This window comes from Drosophila serrata, unplaced genomic scaffold (assembly GCF_035046125.1).
Source record: "Drosophila serrata isolate PLE 108 unplaced genomic scaffold, ASM3504612v1 contig_334, whole genome shotgun sequence".
Taxonomy (NCBI): domain Eukaryota; kingdom Metazoa; phylum Arthropoda; class Insecta; order Diptera; family Drosophilidae; genus Drosophila; species Drosophila serrata.
In genome coordinates, this window is record NW_028257232.1 from 479,697 (window position 1) to 494,966 (window position 15,270).

Consider the following 15,270-nt stretch of genomic DNA (forward strand, 5'->3'; position numbering starts at 1 on the left):
GGTACTTTTCCATTAGCCCCATATCCGGTTCTATACCCGATTTCTCCCGGTGTAGTCCACCAGTTGCGCTGCGAATGGCAGCAAGAAGAAGAAATCGGGCGGGTTACGTCGACTGAGCAATCTCCGAGGCAGATTTGTGGCCCCGATAGACCGCGGAACCGATAAGCACCACACCCTGTAGTGTCCCCATGAGAAGTATGTTGCAAAGGGTCTTTGTGTACGGCACGCTGAAGCGCGGGGAGCCCAACCACCATTGGCTGACGAAAAAGGAGAACGGGAGTTCCCGGTTTCTCGGCAAAGGCACGACAGTGGTACGCTTTCCCCTGGTGGTGGGCACCCGGTACAACATTCCATTCTTGCTGGCCAAGCCCGGCCAGGGCAAGCAAATACAAGGCGAGATCTACGAAGTGGACCAGGCCATGTTTGGCAAACTGGACGAACTGGAGGATTACCCAAACTACTACGACCGCGAGGAACAGGCCATACGGACCGAGCAGGATGAGTAGGTGGCACAGGCAGCTGGAAGTCTGGCTAAAGAGTACATTCGGTTCCTCTGTTACAGGACCGTCCAGTGCTGGCTGTATCTGATTCGTAACTTTCCGGAGAAGCTGTTGGCCAAGGAGCAGCTCGAGTGCTACCACAACACGCCGGAAAAGCCGTATAGCGAGAAGTCAGCACGCACAGCGCCGTCCCGAGACGATCTATCCTACTGACTGAAGCAACCCTCTCTTTCAGTTACTTGAATAGCCAGCCGGAGGACCTCAAGACGGATGAGTGAGACAACGACAAGAGGAGACACTTATAAAAAAGTAACGTTTATAAACGGATTTCAACGCATGGCTATTATTCGTATTCTATTACATTGATTCCATACTTCAAAAAATGCAAAACGAAATGAACAATAGTAGTTTGTGGCTGTGGCATAGGGTAGAGTAGCAGTGGGGGAGGAGGTATAGATGAATAAAGAAGCCTAGAAGGATCGCATGAGCTGGCGCAGAACCCCTGGAACTGGATGACTTGAGCTCGGCAGCGGACACTGTGACGGTTGACAACGCTTCCCGTGGCCAGCATCAGCAGCAGCTGCTGAAACCTAGCTGGCTTCATCATCGAGCGATTGGAACCGGTTGGAGGCCGCCACCGGGGCGCTCGTGGCCTCCTGCACACGCTGAAAGCGGCCACCATGACGTACTTCTTCGAAGGCGGGTTCGTTTTTCTTCTTGCGCTGTTCCTCCGGGCGCGCTGCACTGAGCGTTGGGAAGAACTCGGTGTTGGTTATATCCGGGGCGGCGCGTCGAGGACGCAGGCCACCGCCGACGGAGCCGCCGCCCAGTGCGCTCCCCAAGCCAGCTTGTTGCTGCAGATTCGAAAGAGGTGTACGGTTACTGGTTACCAGATCGGATCGGGCAGCTGCTATCTCTACTCACGCTGTAACGTAACGCGGGAGAAACGTAGGTCTTGGACGATGGCTTTTCGACCTCCACCGGCACCGGGATCTGCATCACCTCCTCGGCGGGAATCACCTTCTTCCAGGGTCCGTGGCCGACGAGCTTCTCACCGGACTCTGCGTTATCATAGCCATTGCTGTCCTCTTCCTCCTCTTCATAACTGCCGCCATCGGTTGCAGTGGGAACACGAGCTGCCCGCACTTCGTCGGATTCAGTGGCGGTTCTGCGATGAGGCGAATTGCTTTAGAGAAGGCGAGTTGGTGCAATAGTGCGATATTGATGGGTTAAATGAAAAACGTAATGAATGTCCAGAGCTTGGGTTCGAGTGAAAGAATCGTGATTTTGACACACATGGTATCGCGCACAGAGGGCGCAGGGGCAGAAACTCACATGGTACTCAGCTGACCTATCTTCAGGCCGCTGTAGTCCTTTCTCTGCTCCTCCTCGAACTCCTTCCACTCCTCCTCGACGGGCTGCATGGCGGATAAAGCATTGGGGATAAGCGATTAGCTTTTATTTTATCACAACTCACAGCACACACCGCAACGGACTCTGGCACCTTGGCGCTAGTCTCGTTTTCGCCTGCTACTGCCACGCCGCCAGCGACCGCTTCCGGTTTTTTAGGCTTGACGAGCTCTCGCTTGCTGCCATCCTCCAGGTTCTTCACCAGCTCGTCGGCGGTCACAAACTTAGTCGACTTCTTGCCCTTCTTCTTGTCCTTTTTCGCAAAGAAATCGTCCAGCTCGGCCATGTTTGCAGTTTATTTTAGGCGAATAAAATTTGCGACTTTTTCGACGGGAAATTTGGCGGTGTGACCAGGCCACTGGTGGTGGCGGTGGGTCATTGTCGATGTTGTGTGCTTTCAATATATCGATTTTTAAGTAATCGTTCAGTTACAGAAACAGGACCTCTGTCCAAAAAATATAACTTAGAAAAGTTTAGGGCAAAAAATAAAAAAAAAACTTTTGTGAAATAAAGAGTTTCCTAATTGGAGATGTGACGACCAATTGGTTGTGATCTCGTCTAGTTGCACTGACTATCGATAAGTCGTAGCTGGCGGTCTTATTCAAAACCCCAATACTAACGGGCATTCAATTTTTTTGCAACAATATTGGCAATATGCATAATTTAATGTGTGCAAAAATCACAGGAAAGACTGAAGCACTGATTACCCATATTCGCAGCATTGGGCAACACGATTTGCATACACACGATTTGCATAGGAGATTGATAACCACCTAATTATGTCGAACAAAGTGGAAATCAGCAACAGCAACAGAAAACAGCCATGGCGGTGGCAGCGAATGCAAAGCTGGGCCATTGGCTATTGTGTAATGGACAACGCCGACTCGATTCAGTCGATCCGTGCAAAAGCTAATTTTGCATCCCTTATGCATATTCATGCCCAATATATCTAGAGCTCTGCCATCTCCTCTGTCAGTGCAAAAACCAATAACCAATAATAGTTAAACTGTGGCCAAACATGTTTGCCTAGTTTTCCTATAGGGACTCCCATCTCCCACCTGACCCCAACTAAGTGCTTAGCCAGTGGACAACTAAGTACGAGTTCCGCCTAGATTAGCCAAGCTAATAGATATTTATGTACCAACAACACTAACCTGGCCAACATTTTCGCTACGTTTCGGCTGCGTTTGGGCTTTGGTTTTGGGTTTGCCACATCCCGGAGCCACAGAGCGCTCCAAACCCGAAACCGAAACCCATTCATATTGACAAGCAGCAGGCTGGCCGCGATCAGTCTTCTTTCGAGCGTCGCAGCGTGCACATCGAGCCGTTCCTCCTCCTCCACAGCCGCCGCTCAACGCGATCAGAAACCGATTCCGATTCCGACTCCGATCCAATCCAGTTCGACTTAGTCTCGCATCGTTTCGCGTGCGCGAGTGACGTGTTTGATTTTAAAAATATTGCAAGCGCTTTAATTGAGGAGAATCCATAGCACCCGAGGTAATTGAAACACTTGACTACCAACGTTGGTGGTGGTCTTCAACCATTCACACCGACTTCACCTGGCCAAAGATCAACTCCGCAGCTCCTTGACGGTTTCTTATTATTTTTTCGGGGCAATTTGGTTGCAATTCAAAGCGTTTAGCTGCCCAGCGAAGCGTTTAATTGCGTCGGCTGCCTCTCTAGATGCCAATCTGACCGCAATTAAGTGGCTCTAACCCAACGCTGAGATCGCCTGCTTGCGTCTGTGTCAGGGTCGTGTCGTGAACTGTCGCCGTCTGATATTTCGATACTTCCAAGTTCCGTGAGCCCTTTGCATATATTTCGGCCATAGATTCAGTTTCAGTCTCAGTTTAAGGTTTGCGTTTCAGATTTTGTTTTTTTCTGCTGCTAATTTTATGTGTGGCTTGACTTCCATCTCATTTTTGTATCAATAGATATTTACATATTGAGGGGATTTTTGTATTTTTTTGTATATTTATATGTAAGACTGGGGCTAAGGCTGTCTCTCTCAGGCAAAATGGGCAATGGAATGGAAGAATTGCCAAACATTTAAAATTTGTTCGATTTCATGGCTTAATGTTTCAGCCTCAAGTGGTTTTCTTAATGATCCTCCACGCACACACGAGCTCAGCTTCAGCTTTAGCTCTTCCTCGGCTTACACAAGCAACCTTAGAAAAGGGGTCAGCCAATCAGTCAGTCAGTCAATCATATTTACTGCACTTTGCATTGGAAAATTTTAATGACCCCCACTAACGTCACACTATCGTTAACTTAGTTATTGGCTTGGGATTAGTTAAATGAAGTTCTGACTGAGGTCGTTACCGAGTTGCAAAACGCTACAAAAGTTCATCGAGGTGGCCGTTTGTAAACAAGACGAACAGACCATCAATAAACACAGTTACACTGCTGGCTAATTAAAGATTCGAAAATGTGTCTTTACTTAGACACGAAAGCCATACCGGTTTGGGCTCTAATAAAAATATGACAAAACGGAGGTGGGGCATTCACATGAATAGCCATAATTTATTAACAGTCTTTGCAAAACGTTTGGAAAAGGGTCAACCTTTATTGAGGCTTAAAAAAAAATATTAAAAAAAGTAGTAAATTACTTAATATTTAAGGTTAAGGGTCGTCAATCACAGGAGCAGTTTTAGAGATTAAACTTAATTGTTAAGCCCCTATCACGTTTATTAATTATACGAATGTATATTTAACTTAAAAGTGGATGTTCTTCTAGTAAATCATACATCTTGTAGGAGCAGATCTTTTGGAGTTATATTATCATTAATATCCAAAATCACCCTGCATTACTTTTTGATTTTAATGAAATGTTTATAGTAACTGCTTTCTCCTTCACATCACTTATATGGATCAAGTTCGTTGCCTAAGTCTTTCGTTTGCAGTCAACCAAATGAAGCTTCGTTGTCATAGGTTCAGTTTAAGTCTCAGTTTCAGCTTCAGTTGGAGCTCCAGCTCGAGCTAGACTCTTTGTTTATGTGTGTTATGCTTATGACTTCGAGTTTGACAACTTGGCCAGGTCGGCGGCGGCGTCGGCTCTCAAAATTCGAGGCTTGCATAAGTGCAAGCGATCTGAGGTTGTTTCTCGACGTGGCTCGGCTGCTCTTGCTGTGTTTTCACACATTCGGCGGTCGCGTTTTAATTGGCAATAAAGCCCCAAAAGCTGACGGCTAAGTAACAAGCCGCCAAGCGCCAAATGACCAAGCCGCCAAGCGATGAAGGAGAACCGCCCCATTGAGCTAGCGAGCTCTTCTCCGGCCCAGATTACAGCTGGTGGTTGTAGTTCAAGGCGCAGGTGGAGCAGCTGCGTCATGCTTCCTTGCTATTTCCATTTTGCCTGGTTCGGTAAACACTGGAGCAGGTAAACACTCTCCGGCAGCGAAAGATAAAGATACTGTGGCCACCTGGCCACAGAATCAAGAGGTAAACAATCGAGCTCGGTCTTGCGTGAAATGTCATGGCATGGCCAAAGTGCAAGCCACTGTCCGAGATTGTCTCTGGTGGAGATCTGGTTGTGCCGCAGATTTGGCCAAGTGTAACGCGGCTGCAATCGAAGCCAGGCCAGGCCAGGCCAGGCCACGACACATGCAGATTGAGCAACCAATACTTGCCACAATCCCCGCCCGGACGCGGGAGTGGGGACGATATAAAAAGCAGTCGAGGCAGCTGCCCCAGCGTTGCATAAGGCAGAGCAAAGAAATGCGAATCCGCAGGCGCAATCGAAAATCCAAATACTCGGTGGAAACCGAAAGTCCAACTGGAAACCCGTTTGCGGCAGGTTGCTAGTGACTCCGACTCCGAGTCCGACTGCGACTGCGAGTCTGGATGTGGCAAGAGCGGCACGCGTGGCCAGAATCGCGAGCCCCAGTTTGTGCAGCTGCTTGCGCCACTTGCCGCTTGCCAATCGCCAGTGTTTTTTTCCTTTGACTGGTTTTCGCTTTCCCGGAATGCTTCTTGCGCCACTCCATTGGACTCCATTCCAGACCACTAATTGAACCCCATTCCTGTCTCTTTTGCAGCAAGATGACGGTGGATCTATCGCCCGTGCAGGAGTACTACAAGGACAAGACGATCTTCATCACTGGAGCGTCTGGGTTCATGGGCAAGGTGTTGCTGGAGAAGCTTCTCTACTCCTGCCACTCGCTCAAGGAGGTGATCATCATCTGCCGCCCAAAACGGGGCAAGACCCCGGAGACGCGCCTGGAGGAGATGTTCAAGCTGCCCATTTTCCAGCGCATCAAGGAACAGCGTCCGCACATGCTCAAGAAGGTGACCATCTACCAGGGTGACGTGACCTTCGATCGTAAGTGTTTTCCTGATCTACTGGAAGATGAAGACTCTAGCTCTGCTCCTTTTTCCAGTGCTGGGCCTGAGCGGCGACAGCCTCAAGCATGTGACCGATAACACCAACATTGTCTTCCACATGGCGGCCACCCTCAAGCTGGAGGGCAATCTGCGCGACGCCGTCGACATGAACCTGTTGGGCACTCGGCGCGCCCTCAACGTGGCCAAGCAAATGAAGCAGCTGGAGGCCTTCATCCATCTTTCGACAGCCTTTTGCAACTGCGACCAGGAGGTCATGTACGAGAAGGTGTACGATTTCCCGCACAAGCCCGAGGACCTCATGCGCCTGGCCGAGTGGATGGACGTGAAGACCCTGGACGCCATCACCCCCGATCTGCTGAAGCCGCACCCCAACACCTACACCTACTCGAAGCGGCTGGCGGAGCTGCTGGTGCGCGACCACTACGAGTCCATGCCGGTGATCATCGCCCGTCCCAGCATCGGTAAGTGACCTCTTGACTAAGCTCCAGCTCCGGCTCCAGCTGCAGCCTCTCCCTCCCTCTCTGGTGCCTGTCACCTCTCTGTGTGGTGCTTTCCGTGTGCTTTGGCTTCTGCAGCAATTCGATTAATTCGCGTCATTAATTTCCCATGTCCAATGTCTATGGCTGGGGGCTTTGCTTGCTTGGCGCTGGCTATGGAGATCCCATCGGATTGGAGGCTGCAATAGCCTCCGGGAATGAGTTAGGTTCCCCTCCGCAAACTAATCATGCGCCTTTGCTTATCTCTTGGCTTAAGTCTTTGCCTTGTGTATTATTTATTTCATTTTTGGCCACCTGGCCCGGCTTTTTTAGTGTCTCTGCGGGAATGCACGATCTTTCCAAACTCTTGGCAGTCAATTAAACTTTTCTATTACCAATTTTTGCAAACCTGAAAGGTCGTTATTTATATAGCTATAGGTTAGGGGAAATAGAGACGGGGAGAGACAGACGGACTGACTGAAACCTGTTCGCTTGGCTTAATGCAAATCTGAAGAAAATAACACTATTTTATTAAGGCTGGGGGTAATTTATAAGTGGGCGGTTTGGTGTTTCAGGAGCTTTAATGATAAACGACCTAGAAAATATAGGTTTCTTCTCAGTTTCCTATTCCAAAGTGATATTTTATTGCAGTTTCACATAATTAATAGTGTGTTTCTTTTAAGTTCTTTTCATATCGCAATTTCAAATTTTACTGCAGTTTCAAATAGAAAATGTATGTTTTTGTTTCTTTAAAAAACAGTAAAAATTCTATTAGGCCTTGTTATATATTATTAATTTATATAAGAACAAAAGCCCCTTCGGAGGGAAACGGGACGCAAGCAAATATTTCCTCGTTTTCGCTCCCCTTAATGATAGGTTCAATGAGGAGCACACATTTGCCTGAATCCGTTGGTTCTAGGGGCGGATTCGAGGCGGCGCTGACCCGCTTAGCTGTACAAATAACCCCATAGATAGAGTCAATAACGAAGCGTTGCGTCTCCATTTGCTAACTGGCGATCAAAGGTCCGCAGAGTTTGCGGATTTTGCCGATTGTAGCAGCTTAAAAAAGAAACGATGAAATCTGGTGGCCACACCAGGGGTGTGGTGCTTAGCTTTAAGTTGCTTCTTGCCGCCCTCCGCTAATTTGTACCGTGTATTTGCGCTTTCCGTGTGTTTTTTTATACGAAATCGTTGACCGCGTGCTCCTCCAAGTGGGGTGCTCCTAATGTGCTTCCCCTCCTCGCACACTCTGCCTAACGCACAGATCAGATCCAGCCACAGCTCCCACAACAGCGCAAACAACAACAGACTACAACATGAGCTTTTAAAAAACAACACAAAACAAAACAAAAAGGAAAAGGCGAATTACATGCGCGCGGCCCAAGACATTGCTTAAACACACACTGCCCCGCCACTGGCGTCGTCATTGACCAAAAAGTTCAATGAGCATGCAATGAAAACAGAAGAAACAGCCCACGCTTAGCCCCTGTCCTCGCTCACGCTGCGCCCTGTCACTACCAAAGGCTTCGCCACGCATCTGCCTCCACCACGCTTCCGACCCCCCGGAAGTGAGTCTGAACTCCAACATTGTCCGACCAGTGTCGCCGTCGGCCTACGAGCCCGTTCCGGGTTGGGTGGACAACCTGAACGGACCCACCGGCCTCATGGTGGGCGCCGGCAAGGGCGTCATCCGCTCCATGCTGATCGACACGCGCTTCCTGTCCGAGGCGATCCCAGTGGACTATGCTATCAACGGGCTCTGCGTGATCCCGTACCAGTTCGCGCAACTCAAGGAGAGGCCGGCGGAGGTACCGGTGTACAACATCACGTGCGCCGACCACCGGAAGATGCCGTGGGGCGAGGTGATCGAGATGAGCAAGGAGATCGGCTACCGCTACCCGATGGAGGCGGGCCTATGGTACCCGGACGGGTGCATAACTACCAACAAGTTCCACCACAACATCAACGTAATACTCTTCCACTGGCTGCCCGCCTACTTCATTGACTTTATCCTGCTGCTGCTCGGCCAGAAGCGATTGTAAGTGACGGCTGAGGTGGCTCCTGGGTGGAAATCCTGACCTCCTTTTCGTTTCTGTCTCGCGCCTAGCATGATCCGTGTCCAGAACCGCATCTCAGTTGGTCTCGAGGTGCTGCAGTTCTTCACGATGCGCGCCTGGACCTTCAAGTCAGATGCCTACTCCTCGCTCTGGGCCATGCTCAACGAAGCGGATAGGAAAAAGTACGTAACGTAACATAACTCAACGTAAAGTGAGAGTTGAGGAGCTCAAAGATTACTTATTTCCCGCTCGAAGCTTTAATATGGACATGGATCCCGAGGAGACCGTACCCATGTACATTGAGTCGTGCGTCCAAGGCGGTCGCCAGTACCTGATGAAGGAGTCGCCCGACAGCCTGCCGCGAGCCAGGCTCCAGCTGAAGCTGTAAGCGAGCCCAACCCCACTCCCGAGAGTCTTTGATCTCTGAGCACTCCACCCTCCGTTCCATTCCATTTCTAGAATGTACATCTTGGACCGCTTCTGCAAGACGGTTATCGTGGGTTCGTTTTGCTACTGGGTCTACGGCCTGGTGGCCCGTCTCCTGGGCGTCTGAGAGGGCCTGACGGGAGGGAGGTCCAGACCGAGCCCAATTCCAATTCATATTGCGCGCATTTCCAATCAATCTCCGCTTTGGTTCGCTTTGGGGCACAACTCCGGGGATACCGGATCTGGTTTTCATATTTAATTTAAGTGAATATCTATGTTTCATGTGAAATAAACGAGAAAACGAGCTAAAATAAACCTCAAGGTGCGATGTGTCTGTGTACTGTAGTCTATGTGTCTGTGCTTAAAGTGTCCAATTGTGTTGATCCAGTGCTGAGGACTATCTGCTCCAGAGACAACACGAACCACATAAACAGAAACACAACCACTACACGAACACGATCCACTACAGGCCTACCCCCACAGAACAATTAGAGTCAGAGACTTCCTTCACACTATCTCCTGTCCTCTTATTTGCATATCTGTTCACACTCTCACCCCATATCAAGGCCTAACCCCACACACTTAAACTCACACTTAAACCCCACTCACACACACATTAACACTCTAAACACGGCATCGGTGACCATCAACCAGGGCTTCGTGGTATGTAGAGTTTATCAGAGAAGCTATTCCCCTTTTAATTTACTCCCTACTTGCACCACAGTCTCACCAGCTGCCTACGAGCCGCTGCCCGGATGGGTGGACAACCTGAACGGACCCACTGGTCTCATGATCGGCTGCGGCAAGGGCGTGATCCGCTCGGTGCTGGTCAACCAGAAGAACAAGGCCGAGGTGATACCCGTGGACTATGCCATCAACGGACTGATCGTCATTCCGTACGAGTTCAACAAGCAGGCCAAGCGTCCGGTCAACGTGCCCGTCTACAACATAACGAATGCCGATCACCGGAAGATGTGCATGGGCACCGTGGTGGAGATGAGCAAGCGCATCAACAAGCAGATCCCCTTCAACGCGGGTCTCTGGTACCCGGATCCATGCGTGACCACCAACACCTTCTACCACAACTTCAATGTGGCCCTCTTCCACTGGCTGCCCGCTTACTTCCTCGACTTCCTGATGCTGCTGCTTGGCCAGAAGAGATTGTGAGTGGCATTGGTCCTCTTAGCCTGCATATGCGTCTGACTTCTGGTTTCTTTCCTGCAGCATGCTGAGGGTCCAGGAGAAGATCTCCACCGGCCTGGGTGTCCTTCAGTTCTTCACGCTCAATGCCTGGTGCTTCCGCTCCGATAACTACGCCTCGCTGTGGAACAAGCTCAACGAGGAAGACAAGGCCATGTAAGTGCTCAGTTTTCTTTGCATATTTCTTTAGACTCATAAAACTTTCCTTCCAGTTTCAACATGAACATGAATGTCAAGGAGACCGAGGAGGAGTATATGATCCAGTGTGCGAAGGGGGCCCGCAAGTTCATACTCAAGGAGAAGGAGGAGGACATTCCCAAGGCCCGCCTGCACATGAAGATGTGAGTAGCGCAAAGGACTTCCATTAGAAGCCAAATAATGGGAACTATTTTGCTTTTCCAGCCAATATGTCGTGGATGTCGTGTGCAAGACCCTCATCGTGGGACTCTTCTTCTACTACCTCCTGAAGTGGACGGGGGTGCTGGCTATATTTTGAGTCCAGAGCCCAGAGCTTGCATTGGTTTTGGTGGTCACAGGCATTAACTTAGTCAATTAGCTTAGTCTTAGTTACGCATATTCGAGGTTTCGATTCCAAATAAACATGATCCAAGGTTGTTTAATATACACACACTTACCGCCCACTGCCACGTTGTTTCTCTTCGGCATCGTTCTTGTACCTTGTCGCGACTCCTTATAAGTGGGCTTAGCTTACGTCTTTTCTATGTACTCCGGCAGTAACGCCAGCGGTGTCTGAACCCCTGCCGGGCTGGGTGGACAACATGAACGGGCCGACGGGCGTCCTGATTGGAGCCGGCAAGGGAGTCATCCGTTCCATGATCTGCAATGGCGAATTAAAGTCTGAAGTCATTCCTGTGGACATTGCCATCAACGGTCTGATTCTACTGCCCTACCACAACACTCTCGCGGAGAAGAGGTAAATCCCGAAGATGCTTAACCATCAAATGCTTGTTTGATAAACCTTCGTATTCGCCGCAGACCGCTGCAGATCCCAGTGTACAACCTGACCGTGGACGATGCCAAGAAGCGTACTTGGAAGTGGATCATGGACGTGGGCCGTGACCTGGGGCTGAAGTATCCCTTCGAATTCGGACTCTGGTATCCCGACGGCAACATGACCTCCAACAAGTTCTACCACACCTTCTGCAGCATCATGTTCATGTGGCTGCCGGCCTACCTTATCGATTTCCTGCTGCTGATCTTCGGACAGCGACGCTTGTATGACTCTTGTGAGCTCGTGTGCCAGGAGCAAGGTCGATGATGCCTTCTTCTCTCCTCTCGTTACAGCATGATCCGGGTGCAAACGAAGATCGCGGTGGGGCTGGAAGTGCTGCAGTTCTTCACGACTCGCAACTGGGATTTCAAGTCCACGCACTTTGAGCAAATATATAAGGAGCTAAACGCCGCTGATCGCAAAATGTAAGTTTCCACTTCAAGAATTAAGAGATTAATCTTACCCGAAATTTCTCTAAAAAGTTTCAAGATCAACACAGACGATGTCGACGACTATGAGTACATGAAAGTCAGCATTCTGGGTGGACGCCAGTACGTGATGAAGGAACCCCTGACCTCCCTGCCCAAATCCCGCATTCAATTAAGATTGTAAGCTCTTTTAGTAATTCTCCTGCTGACATTTTTCTCACCTGCTCTGGTCCTTTTCGCAGCATGTATGTCCTGGACCGCATCTGTAAAACTTGCATCCTCTCGGGTCTGGCCTACTGGGCCTGCATTAAACTGGGGATAGTGGATATTGTGTTCAACAGCATTTCGGCCAGAAAGTGAGGTCCCAATTAGTCAGGTCAAGGATCAAGAAAAAATGTTCAGGTGTTTTGTATACGATATTATATACATACCTACATATATAAACTCACTTCATGTTATTTTTTGAAATAGAAGATATTTACCATTTTTTACATAACATTAAATAAAAACCGCAATTTTTCATAATCTTTAACGTCTTTCTACTGCTTTTAACATTTTAAACAGAACTTTTAAGTTCTACAAAATCATAAACAATAAAAAGAGAAATCATAATCGTGAAAAGTTTATAATTAAGTTAGGCTTTTAACATTGCGACAATGTTAGCAGAGATCTTAATGGCCAGTAAGTAACTATGATCATTAAGTAGCAATGAACTTTAAGTAACTATGATCAGAAAGTATCCAGTAAGTAAGTATGACTAGTTAGTATGTATGATCAGTTACTAACTTTGAACACTAATAAACAATGACTTGCAACTTTTGTAACACAACACATGTCTGATACTGGGCAGGCAGCAGTCACTTCGTTCCGGGGATGTTAGAACCAGTTGGGAATCATATGCATTGAGAGAGATTTGTTTTGGAACAAATTTAAGAGCAAGCTGTTTAAATGAAACTATGGAATTATTCTTCTATATAATTTTACTGTTATATAAATCGAAGCATGACGAATCAGTGGACTATATTTATACATATATATAGCTGATATAGGAACAATCGGACGATTTATAGATCTATGATCAGTAATTAACTGTGAGCAGTAAGTAACTCTGAACAGTGAGTATCTATGACCAGTATGTATGTAAGATCAATAAGTATCTATAAGCAGTAAGTAATTCTGAACAGTAGTTCTATGACCACTAAGTAAATATGTTCAATAAGTATCTATGACCAGTAAGCATGTATGATCAGTTTAGTTAGCAACTTTGAACACTAATAAACAATGACTTGCAACTTTTGTAACACAACACTATTCTGAGACTTGGCCGGCAGAAGTCACTTCGTTCCGGGGATGTTAGAACCAGTTGGGAATCATAAGCTCAGAGAGAGTTTTGTTTTGGAACAAAATTAAGATCTAGCTATTTGAATGAAACTATGGAATTATTCTTCTATATAATTTTACTGTTATATAAATCGAAGCATGGCGAATCGGTGGACTATATTTATACATATATATAGCTGATATAGGAACAATCGGACGATTTATAGGGCTATGATCAGTAATTAACTGTCAGCAGTAAGTAACTCTGAACAGTGAGTACCTATGACCAGTAAGTAAGTATGATCAATAAGTATCTATGACCAGTAAGCATGTATGATCAGTTACTAACTTTGAACACAAATTAACAATGACTTGCAACTTTTGTAACCCAACACATGTCTGATACTGGGCAGGCAGCAGTCACTTCGTTCCGGGGATGTTAGAACCAGTTGGGAATCATATGCATATAGACAGATTTATTTTGGAACAAATTTAAGATCAAGCTATTTGAATGGAACTGTGGAGTTATTTGTCTATATAATTTTACTAGTATATAAGTCGGAGTACGGCGAATCGGTGGACTATATATATACATATATATAGCTGACATTGGAACAATCGGACGATTTTATTATTTATATTTTTATATGACAATTTGTTCAACAAATCAAAGTTTAAAAATGTCATAACTTAGCCAAAAAAGCATTAATTTTAAAAAATGTTTAAAAAATTGAAAAAAATGTGTTATCTTTCTTTTATGCCTAGAAAGAATCGCCTGTTGATGCTGATCAAGAATATATATAGTTTATGAGGTCGGAAATGACTCCTTCACTATGTTTTCAGCTTCTGAATGATATTATAATACCATTCTTTGAGTTGATATCTATATATATTTATATGACAATTTTTCCACCAAATTGAAATTTAAAAAACCCATAACTTAGCCAAAAATGCATCAATTTCAATTCGGGAAGCTGTTCTTTGCTAGTTTTTATGGGGTTAACAAATCTGCATACTGAGTTTTAAAATTAAAGAAAGTTTAAATTTTGTCAAATTTTTAGATTTTGACAATGACAATTTTTAACACAAAAAATGTGAAAAAAATTTTCAATATGTATTTTCTTTGAAACATTGCTAGATCGATTCGGCTATTCATGCTGATCAAGAATATATATGAATTATAGGGTCGGAAATGACTCCTTCACTGTGTTTTCAGCTTCTGACTGATATTATAATACCATTCTTTGAGTTGATATCTATATATATTTATATGACAATTTTTCCGATAAATTGAAATTTAAAAAAGCCATAACTAAGCCAAAAATGCATTAATTTCAATTCGGGAAGCTGTTCTTTGCTAGTTTTTATGGGGTTAACAAATCTGCATACTGAGTTTAAAAATTAAATAAAGTTTAAATTTTGTCAAATTTTTAGATTTCGACAATGACATTTTTTAACACAAAAAATGTGAAAAAAAATTTTCAAAATTGATTTTCTTTGAAACATTTCTAGATCGATTCGGCTATTCATGCTGATCAAGAATATATATGAATTATAGGGTCGGAAATGACTCCTTCACTGTGTTTTCAGCTTCTGACTGAAATTATAATACCATTCTTTGAGATGATATCTATATATATTTATATGACAATTTTTCCGACAAATTGAAATTTAAAAAAGCCATAACTAAGCCAAAAATTCATTAATTTCAATTCGGGAAGCTGTTCTTTGCTAGTTTTTATGGGGTTAACAAATCTGCATACTGAGTTTTAAAATTAAAGAAAGTTTGAATTTTGTCAAATTTTTAGATTTTGACATTATCAATTTTTACCACAAAACATGTGAAAAAATGTTTCAAAATTTATTTTCTTTGAAACATTGCTAGATCGATTCGGTTGTTCATGCTGATCAAGAATATATATGATTTATTGGGTCGGAAATGACTCCTTTACTGTGTTTTCAGCTTCTGACTGAAATTATAATACCACTTTTTGAGTCGATATTACTTATAATTTTCTGTCAATTTTATTATACAAATCAATGCTTAAAAATCGCATAACTTAGCCAAAAAGGCATTAATTTTAATTCGGAAAGCTG

The 15,270-nt window shown here is 45.7% G+C and overlaps 3 protein-coding genes across 8 annotated transcripts; 2 read left to right on the top strand and 1 right to left on the bottom strand.

Moving 5' to 3' along the window:
- The first annotated feature begins 20 nt into the window (after positions 1–20).
- LOC110184101 (putative gamma-glutamylcyclotransferase CG2811) lies at positions 21–899 on the top strand. The gene is made up of 3 exons (XM_020952492.2): positions 21–502; positions 563–670; positions 736–899. Exons 1-3 carry the CDS (start codon positions 189–191, stop codon positions 776–778), a joined length of 465 nt encoding a protein of 154 aa, XP_020808151.2. The 5' UTR covers positions 21–188; the 3' UTR covers positions 779–899.
- On the bottom strand, positions 800–3,023 carry LOC110184100 (protein CDV3 homolog). Of its 4 annotated transcripts, none has more exons than XM_020952490.2 (4): positions 1,987–3,023; positions 1,836–1,918; positions 1,425–1,668; positions 800–1,354 (listed from the first exon to the last, which is right to left on the bottom strand). In XM_020952490.2, the coding sequence occupies exons 1-4, from the start codon at positions 2,194–2,196 to the stop codon at positions 1,091–1,093; spliced, it is 801 nt and encodes a 266-aa protein (XP_020808149.1). In that variant the 5' UTR covers positions 2,197–3,023; the 3' UTR covers positions 800–1,090. The 4 variants fall into 4 exon arrangements, with proteins under 4 accessions (XP_020808149.1, XP_020808147.1, XP_020808148.1 ...); XM_020952488.2 differs by having other exon boundaries at positions 1,425–1,686; XM_020952489.2 differs by having other exon boundaries at positions 1,978–3,023.
- LOC110184097 (putative fatty acyl-CoA reductase CG5065) lies at positions 2,885–12,378 on the top strand. 3 transcript variants are annotated; one of them, XM_020952484.2, is made up of 11 exons: positions 2,885–3,407; positions 5,948–6,231; positions 6,290–6,715; positions 9,938–10,376; positions 10,438–10,569; positions 10,626–10,754; positions 10,816–11,347; positions 11,410–11,649; positions 11,719–11,850; positions 11,908–12,033; positions 12,096–12,378. In XM_020952484.2, exons 2-7 carry the CDS (start codon positions 5,952–5,954, stop codon positions 10,907–10,909), a joined length of 1,500 nt encoding a protein of 499 aa, XP_020808143.1. In that variant the 5' UTR covers positions 2,885–3,407; positions 5,948–5,951; the 3' UTR covers positions 10,910–11,347; positions 11,410–11,649; positions 11,719–11,850; positions 11,908–12,033; positions 12,096–12,378. The 3 variants fall into 3 exon arrangements, with proteins under 3 accessions (XP_020808143.1, XP_020808142.1, XP_020808144.1); XM_020952483.2 differs by lacking the exons at positions 9,938–10,376; positions 10,438–10,569; positions 10,626–10,754 and having other exon boundaries at positions 11,149–11,347; XM_020952485.2 differs by lacking the exons at positions 9,938–10,376; positions 10,438–10,569; positions 10,626–10,754; ... (3 more) ...; positions 11,908–12,033; positions 12,096–12,378 and adding exons at positions 8,330–8,768; positions 8,838–8,969; positions 9,043–9,171; positions 9,247–9,528.
- The last annotated feature ends 2,892 nt before the right edge of the window (positions 12,379–15,270 follow it).

What these genes read in the sequence shown, in the direction of transcription:
- LOC110184101 (XM_020952492.2), top strand. Translation starts at nt 189, where the DNA reads ATGAGAAGTATGTTGCAAAGGGTCTTTGTGTACGGCACGCTGAAGCGC. An exon ending in ATACGGACCGAGCAGGATGA is followed by an intron (nt 503 to 562) that starts GTAGGTGGCACA and finishes CCTCTGTTACAG; the next exon opens with GACCGTCCAGTGCTGGCTGT. An exon ending in GAAAAGCCGTATAGCGAGAA is followed by an intron (nt 671 to 735) that starts GTCAGCACGCAC and finishes CCTCTCTTTCAG; the next exon opens with TTACTTGAATAGCCAGCCGG.
- LOC110184100 (XM_020952487.2), bottom strand. Translation starts at nt 2,196, where the DNA reads ATGGCCGAGCTGGACGATTTCTTTGCGAAAAAGGACAAGAAGAAGGGC. An exon ending in AGTCCGTTGCGGTGTGTGCT is followed by an intron (nt 1,919 to 1,977) that starts GTGAGTTGTGAT and finishes TCCGCCATGCAG; the next exon opens with CCCGTCGAGGAGGAGTGGAA. An exon ending in CTCCCGCGTTACGTTACAGC is followed by an intron (nt 1,355 to 1,424) that starts GTGAGTAGAGAT and finishes TCGAATCTGCAG; the next exon opens with CAACAAGCTGGCTTGGGGAG.
- LOC110184097 (XM_020952483.2), top strand. Translation starts at nt 5,952, where the DNA reads ATGACGGTGGATCTATCGCCCGTGCAGGAGTACTACAAGGACAAGACG. An exon ending in ATCTTCGGACAGCGACGCTT is followed by an intron (nt 11,650 to 11,718) that starts GTATGACTCTTG and finishes CTCTCGTTACAG; the next exon opens with CATGATCCGGGTGCAAACGA. An exon ending in TCCCGCATTCAATTAAGATT is followed by an intron (nt 12,034 to 12,095) that starts GTAAGCTCTTTT and finishes TCCTTTTCGCAG; the next exon opens with CATGTATGTCCTGGACCGCA.